This window comes from Strongylocentrotus purpuratus, unplaced genomic scaffold, assembly GCF_000002235.5.
Source record: "Strongylocentrotus purpuratus isolate Spur 01 unplaced genomic scaffold, Spur_5.0 spur5_scaffold_2, whole genome shotgun sequence".
NCBI lineage: Eukaryota > Metazoa > Echinodermata > Echinoidea > Camarodonta > Strongylocentrotidae > Strongylocentrotus > Strongylocentrotus purpuratus.
In genome coordinates, this window is record NW_022145605.1 from 21291474 (window position 1) to 21299866 (window position 8393).

The 8393-nt window shown below is 36.8% G+C and overlaps 1 protein-coding gene across 1 annotated transcript; it reads right to left on the reverse strand.

Annotated features, from left to right (window-relative positions):
• Positions 1-366: 366 nt before the first annotated feature.
• On the reverse strand, positions 367-3297 carry LOC582583 (TP53-regulated inhibitor of apoptosis 1). Its single transcript, XM_782528.5, has 3 exons — positions 3167-3297; positions 1818-1973; positions 367-923 (listed from the first exon to the last, which is right to left on the reverse strand). The coding sequence occupies exons 2-3, from the start codon at positions 1959-1961 to the stop codon at positions 834-836; spliced, it is 234 nt and encodes a 77-aa protein (XP_787621.3). The 5' UTR covers positions 1962-1973; positions 3167-3297; the 3' UTR covers positions 367-833.
• Between the last annotated feature and the right edge of the window lie 5096 nt (positions 3298-8393).

An 8393-nucleotide genomic window follows, 5' to 3' on the forward strand; every position in this document is an offset into this window, starting at 1 on the left:
TCATCATCATCACCGTCATCATCATCATCATCATCATCATCATCATCATCATCACCACCACCACCACCACCACCATCATCATCATCATCATCATCATCATCATCATCATCATCATCATCATCATCATCATCATCATCATCATCATCATCATCATCACCATCATTCACCATCATCATCAGGCCTAAAAGAAAAGATGTTGTATTGCCCTTTAGGTGCCAAAACATGGGTCTGTCGGTCGGAAATCTTTTCTTTTTCTAAAACTTGTTTTCTTTTTTTACTCCCTCTTAGGGCTGATATTTTTCAGTTTTGAATGCTTTAATACATTTTTTCTCTAAAAAAAATGTTTAAAAAAAAAAAACCCCGTAAATTTCAAGATTTTTGGTTTGGTCGCAAAGGGCAATACAACTTTTTTTTTTTAGGCCTCATCATTATTATCTTAATCATCATCATCCTTATCAATTCACTATTAAATACTCCTGTATCCTGAATTCCATGACCCATATGCTAACACTACAAAACATTCTTATAACTAAAACCACAGTGATTTTGATACACACTGTGGAAACCATTGTGATTTTTCTCAATATCTTAAGGTTCATGGGATGAAAATCCACCCCACATGCATGATTTTCCTTGTCTCTGTGATTCTTAACTGAAGCTCAAAGTTCATGATTGCTGGGGCCCCGTTTCACAAAACTCAGTGACAAATCTGCTGATAACCAATCAGAAGCAAGGATTTCAGCAGCCTATAACAAAAACTGTCATTTGTCACTGATGACAAGTTTTGTGAAATGCCCCCCAGGTCTTAGCAACTAATGTACCATCGGCATTCATCAGTGCGGAGGGGGTTGCTTCTCAGATTCAGTTCCTATGACGACCCTCTCGACCTCATCTATATCGATGCCTTTTTCCAGGATGGCTTCCTGTAATACGAAATCAGAAGAGAGATGTTAAAAAATCAGGTTAGCATTGGAGGTAGACTTTGCTCTCTATAACAGGAATCTACAGTATAGATACAACAAATTTGCTCAAAGGCATTGTTTAACAATGTTTAACAATGTTAAATCTAAGATGCACAACCCTACGTGTTATCAGTGTCTGTGATATGGTATAATATTGAAGCCCTAAAAGAATTTTGCTTCAAATTATCAAGAAGTGCCTCAAAAAAGTAAAAAAAATCTCTGAGTAATCGGTTGTACCATTCTCATTTTCCCCAATAGACTGTAGTGTTATGAAAACCGTTAGCAAAACGCAAAATTTGGTTTCGATTTCCAATTATAAATATCTTGATAATCAGACAGGCGATTAGCTTGTAAAAGTCATGGGGTTCCTGACTGAGCTAAAGGATTATAATTATCATTGCAGCATGAGCTAAATCCAGGATTTTGTTTCAGAATCTGAGACAAAGTTACCGGATCCCTTTGATAATAATAATAATATCAGTGGATTCTTAGTGACATGTCTGTTACACTTGACGCTTCTGTTACTCTACTGTTAAATGGAATCATAGCTTCACAAAATACCCTGTCTTTTTCGCCGCCTCTGTGCGATTGGTTTGGGTTTATTGCCCCCCCCCCCGCCCACACACACCACACATACACACTGCTAAAGTATTGGGGGGGGGGGGTACATTCAATATGAATGAATTAGATGATGTTTTAAATATAAAATTCTAATAATAGAACAAGCAAAAAGTTCTAAATGAAATACGGTACACTTGCTGGCCGTGTTGAAAAGTAGAGACCATGTCAAAACAAGAATAAAGCCCTAGAAACGATCGGATGATTCAAAATAATTGTCAAAACTAGTGAGCCAACCTTGACACACTCCTGGTATTTCTTGAAGAGATCCCCACAAGCGTCTGTTGAGTCTCCTTTCAGGAACTTTTCACTGAACCATGAATTAAAGCATGCATCGTACGCTTGCTTCAGTCCTGTACAGTCTGGACTCAGGCTGTTCATTCTGAGGATTGTCTAGGAAAAAGATAAATTCCATTTGAAATAAATTACAATAAAGTAATAACAATAGATTGATGTTAAAACTATGAGTAGACTATACTTCAAGGGCTGTACACACCCAACATATTTTTGCCATAAATTTGGGAAATAGATCAGGTTTTTATAATTTGTTTAAATGTTGTTTCTTCAAATGAAAAAAGGCCAGAAACATCAAAACCCAGGATGGTCCACAAGGAATTGAAAATGACAGGTATAAAAATCGGCAGCTGGTTATTCCCGACATATTATTTATAAAGTTTGTTTGAAATACTTCAAAATAACAAAATAAAAACACACAACCTAAAGCCCTTAACCAAACCCTGGACCCCAATTGAAAGGAATTTTGTGGTTTGTAAATCTTGCATATACAATTTTACACTAACTTGCAATTTTACATGTTTGAATTTTTGTTTGTGGACCACTGTGATTTTTTAAATATTTTGTCTACTGACTATAGATCTAGAGGTCATGATGAACTTCTCATCATATATCACCTAAAATAAAGAGTATGGTAGAATACATAATCTTATAGATGTATTGAGTAAAGACTGACTCTAAAAATGTGTAAGAGAAGCTGATCTGAAGATGTTTTAGCGAATCCAGGAGGGGTGTGCACGCATCCCTCCTCTTTTCTTTAATTCATTGTCTTTACATTTCCTTTTTTGTTGTTGGTATATATAATTGGAGAGTCATTAAAGATCAAGAGAAACTTACTACATAATATAAGACAAATAAATATCAGAACATCAATCGTAACATACAATTTTTAAAAAGATGTAGGCCTAGCAGTAATGCAGGCAGCCAAAGAATCTACATCTATATAGTATATTCATCGACAATGCATTGGCAGTTGTGATCCGACTCATTGTCATAACCATACATCATTACATGATTGATTATAGCTTCCAAGGAGCTAAATTGGGAAAACTGTAACAAGTAACAAGTTATCTTTTTTCCTAATGCACCGTTAGCTTCTGGTGGACGATATATATTTCGACCAACATCAACATGCCATGGCGAAATCCATTTTCACTAAATGCATGCAAATGCAAGGACACAAAAGTTAACGAATGGGACTGTACTGAAATAAATAGGGGGAAATACAGGAGACATGGCATTGGTAACTGTAATTTAAGTGAATTGATACTATATATGCTCATATGACTTACCTATAATCAGGACTAGATTCTAATGACTTTTAAAAAGCACAGGGTTCAGATTTACTAGTTTTAGAAGTTCACTCTTTGATGTGCAGTCAACCCACAATGGTTAAGGTACATTCAATGAAGTAAATGAAAAGGGAAAAAATAGTTCACATTGTTTTCATGCAGACTAATTATGGTTGACTTGGTGTGATGAAGTCATTGAATTAGTTTCAACCTGTTAAAGAAAATCATAATAATTTCCTTGGGTTAACAGCCTGAGATGTATGATAGTATAAAAAGTGAGCAACTATAGAAGGAATATCTGCACCTGCAGAAATACCAAACTTGGACAAATCGAATCAAATCAAAATTGTTCGCTTGCTAGCTTAGTTTGCAATATTTTGAATAAATGTTTTATTAATGTTCTTCGTTTTGATCTCTTTGATTTAATAATTTCCCTCATTTTTATCTCTTTGATTTATTTGTCTGACAGATTGCTTTACAGTAGTGCCTTGTATATTTTGAACACATGATATGTTTTTCGTTCAACTACATTTTTGAAAATATATATTTGTTTGAAGTTTTTATCCCGGGGCTTTAAAATCATTTCCCCCAATAGATTACTCTTAAAATGGAATTACCCTTCAGAGAAAATAAGTACATTATTTGGATGTTTATTTGGAACATGGGACAGATATAGGAACGATATAGCTTTCAACACAAAGCATAACCATGGGACTATACACTGTAAAAAAGAATTTGTTCATTGGTAATTTTTACGTATTTTTTCTATGTAGAATTTACTTGAAAACATTAGTTTTGCCACTCACGCACTAAATTTAAGTCTTGCTAACTCAAACTTTCAATTTAGTAGAACATACGTGGAATATTTAAGTAAAATCAAATACATAAGAACTTTAAGTAATTTCAGCTTGTATTAATTTAGTAATTTTAACTCAAAATCAGAAATTATACGTATATGCAATTTATGTTGATTATTCTTATCTTTTTAAAGTAAGGACCGATGCAGTGCGTAATAGAAATATTTACATAATTTATGAATATTCATTAAGACCAAATTAAACTCATTTTTAAATAAAACAATTCTTTTTTGTGGTTGAATGAAAATTTAAGGACTTTAAAACATTTACTAATTCATTTAACATGGCTAAGCAAAGACAAGACAATTTTTAATTGTTACCCAGTTCAAAACAAATCAAAACTTGATATTTCAGGACATTGTCAACCAATTTTCCTTTTAAGATGCTACGATCAAGTATATATAAAATTTGGAGCCTTTCAATATGTGTCGAATTGAAGCGTATGTAATAGTTTGTGATGGTGGTAGATATATATATATATATATATATATACGGTTAAACCTTAAATAGAAGTAGTGAATGATTAGTGGATGTTACTTTTTAGATTAGATGGGCACCAAATCGTGCAATATGTAATCCTATCATAGCTTTTTTTTAATTATCTAAAATGATTACAATACTTAAATTATTTACGTTAATGTAACTCGATTTAACTGAGTAAAAATTTATTCAGCAAAATAAGTAAATTCTATTTAAGATGCCGCAAGTAATATTTACTTAATGAAAATAAGGCAATTCTTTTCCTCAATTTTATTGAGTTATTTCGACTATTATTTTTTTACAGTGTACCGTGTGAGTCAAAAAAAAGTTTACACCTAGAAAATTGCTAATTATTTTAAAAATCATTCATGAACAGTAAATTATTATACATCTTATGAAAGAGTGTTTTATCCAAATCATTTGGTATCATTTTTGTGTGGTATGTGTTCACGCTTGGATGGACATGAGGCATTGTTTGCGAGAGTGCAAAATTCGACTTGAGCCAAAGTGATGCCTACAGCATGTATTATGTTGGGATTAGCGGAGTGATAGAATGAATTTAATGTATCAAATGAAATGCAATTGCATATGCTTTTTGCAGAAGCAAAGTCACACATACACACACACACACACACACGCGCGCGCACAAAATGTTCGTTGATATTTGATATTCGATATTTAGAATGTGTAGCATGATTATTTTGTTAGGGAGGTTATTTGGATCTGCAAAGACCAAATTAATACCCAAATCCCAATTGTTTTATTCAAACATCACACAAGCAATTTTGGCGCAAATCGACTTTTGCACTCTCGAAAACAATGCCTATTGTTCATCCAAGCGTGAACACATACCACACGAAAATGATACCAAATGATTTGGGATAAAAAAACTCTTTCATAAGATGTATAATAATTTACTGTTCAAAGATGAATTTTTGACTCACACTGTATGATTGTGTTATAAACGTGATATTTTCCATATCAACAGTAAGAGCAACTTTTAAAACAACTTTTCCATTCTTGATCCGATTTTTTTTTCAACCAACTTTAACTGATATGCTTTTACATAAGTTAATTCAATTCAATTCAATTTCGATTTTATTGGCAAAATAGCACATAGCAAAGGCCAGAAAACCAATGCTACATATATTTAGCAATAAAAGATTACTATTCGCATATAATTTACTGCATTGCATAATTATGGATTTACCATTCTGAGCATTAATTGGATATTGGTAAACATGACAATAAAATAGAAAAGAACATCTAGACCTAATATTAGATTGAGAAGCGCTCACTTGTTTTTATTGTTCTCTGGCAAACGCGTTTCGTTTGCATTTAACTATAGACCTATTTCCTCACCATTTATACAGATATAAGTCATCATAATTATTGTTAATTTTAAAACTCAGCTTTCTTTGATTAAAAAGTGCATACATAACTGAAATTACAGCTTCGGTGCCACTTTCCCTTTTACGATTTTTTTTTGGTATTCAGCCAAAGAAGAATATATCGGAAAGCCCGACACTCCATCCCAACCCTCCCCGCTCTCCATCCCAGCCCCCCCCCCCCCCACTCAGTGTTAATTAGGGTACACGTATGCAGGGGCGTACGCAGGATTTTTTCAAGGGGGGGGGGGTTTAAAATATTTTGCTCCCGAAAATTTGAAAATTGCGCCGGCCGAAAAGTCGCTCAGTGGGGGGGGGGGGGGGGGGGGGGGGGGGGGGGGGGGGGGGGGGGGGGGGGGGGTAAGCGGACACATTTTTTTTTTTTGGTCTCGAAATTTCATAATTTGACATTTTTTGTCGTCGGGGGGGGGGGGGTAAGGTCACCTTATTTAGGTTAGCCGTGGGTATAATTATTATTATTATTTTTTTTTTTTTTTTTAAATAATAAAAAAAACAAAAAAAAACAAAGGGGGGGTTTTAGGTTTTTTTAGGGGGGTTTACATACATAAAAATACCAAAGGGGGGGGGGGGTTTGAACCCCCAAACCCCCCCCCCCCTGCGTACGCCCCTGCACGTATGCATGTTCCCTCCCTTTGAAAGCACCCCCTACGCCCGGTGTGTGAAGTCAATACGAGCCGGGGGGGGGGGGGGGGGGGGGGGGGGGGGTAAGCGGACACACTTTTTTTTTTTGGTCTCGAAATTTCATAATTTGACATTTTTTGTCGTTGGGGGGGGGGGGGGTAAGGTCACCTTATTTAGGTTAGCCGTGGGTATAATTATTATTATTATTATTATTTTTTTTTTTTAAATAATAAAAAAAAACAAAAAAACAAAGGGGGGGTTTTAGGTTTTTTTTAGGGGGGTTTACATACACAAAAATACCAAAGGGGGGGGGGGGTTTGAACCCCCAAAACCCCCCCCCCCCCCCCCCCCCCCCCCCCCCCCCTGCGTACGCCCCTGCACGTATGCATGTTCCCTCCCTTTGAAAGCACCCCCTACGCCCGGTGTGTGAAGTCAATACGAGCCGGATTTTTGTGTACTACGAGCCGGACTTTGGTGCATGAAAAGTACCCCTTTACCGGACATTTTGGGAACACGAATGCGGTCCCTCCGACCCCGGAGAGGGCGGGGATGGGGGTCTTCACTGGCCCACGCCGGCCCCCTCCCCCATCACTACGTGCACACCCTACACCAATCCATGATGTGCACTAAGTGCGAGAATATACAGAAGACCAATTACACAACAAAAATATGTGCCTTGGAAAGACTAATACAAATCCGGTTTTAGTTTCAGTAAATAAATATTCGATATTACCTCGCTTCCCTAAAAACCCTTTCATTTGAAACTAAAAATACCCCATTTATTCAGGGGAAGTGATAGGCTGATAGGGTCGTAGAATGATGGCGCCAGGAGCGATAAATTTGAGCCAGTCCCCCCCCCCCCGATTCCCAAGCCTGCATGTCCAAACTGCAGGCTTACAAGCGAGTGACAGATCCTGTTCTCCAGAAATAACTCTTCTTTCGGTTTAAAAAAAAGGGGGAAAGGGAAAAGTTGCAATGCGGAACTTAAAGCTGTACTTCAGTTATACACTACATAAGCAGGGTAGATACGGCACTCCAAAAATAAAAATGCTACAAATATTAGGCTCAATATCTTTCGATACCAAACTGTAATTGAGGGTAGGCGGAGCGATTTAAAAACAAAAACGGGGGGCACTGACAAAAAGGGCAATTTTGGGAGGCGCGCCGCCTCTGTGCGATTGGTTTGGGTTTATTGCCCCCCCCCCCCCCGCCCACACACACCACACATCCACACTGCTGAAGTATTGGGGGGCAATACGCATTTAACCGAAACCGAGAAGTGCTTTTGACGGAAATCTGGTTTCCTAATAGGTCGCAGCCATTTTCAAGAAGCCCACATTATAAACGCAATAATAATTTCATGCGACAAAGGATAAATCCGGAAGTTGACTGTAAAAAAAAAAAAAGAAAAAAAGAAAGAAATGATTCCCGCAGTTTCCTTAGGCCTATACTGCATACATCCCATTGTTCACATAATAATAATCTATGATTTTTATCAATAAATTCCTAGATGTGTTATTAGCCGCTGTGGCGAGTGGAAGGGGAGGGGGGGGGGCATGCACTACTACAAAATGGCGAAAAATATTTTCTAAAATGAAGATATCTTTTTTTAAAGAAGAAAAAAAGAGATTGAAGAGGAAGAGAGAAAGGAATCACATGTGCAAAATACGCAACGGCCTCTACCTACACAATTCTTGATAATAATAATAGGGCCTATAATATATATATATACAGTATATATACTGGCCATCTTACTTCGCATTTAATCGACAGTACAAGTAAGACCAGTTCCTCCTCCCCTCCCCTCCCCCCCCCCCCCCCCCCGCATCAATGAATTTACCCAGGCTACGTACGCCACAA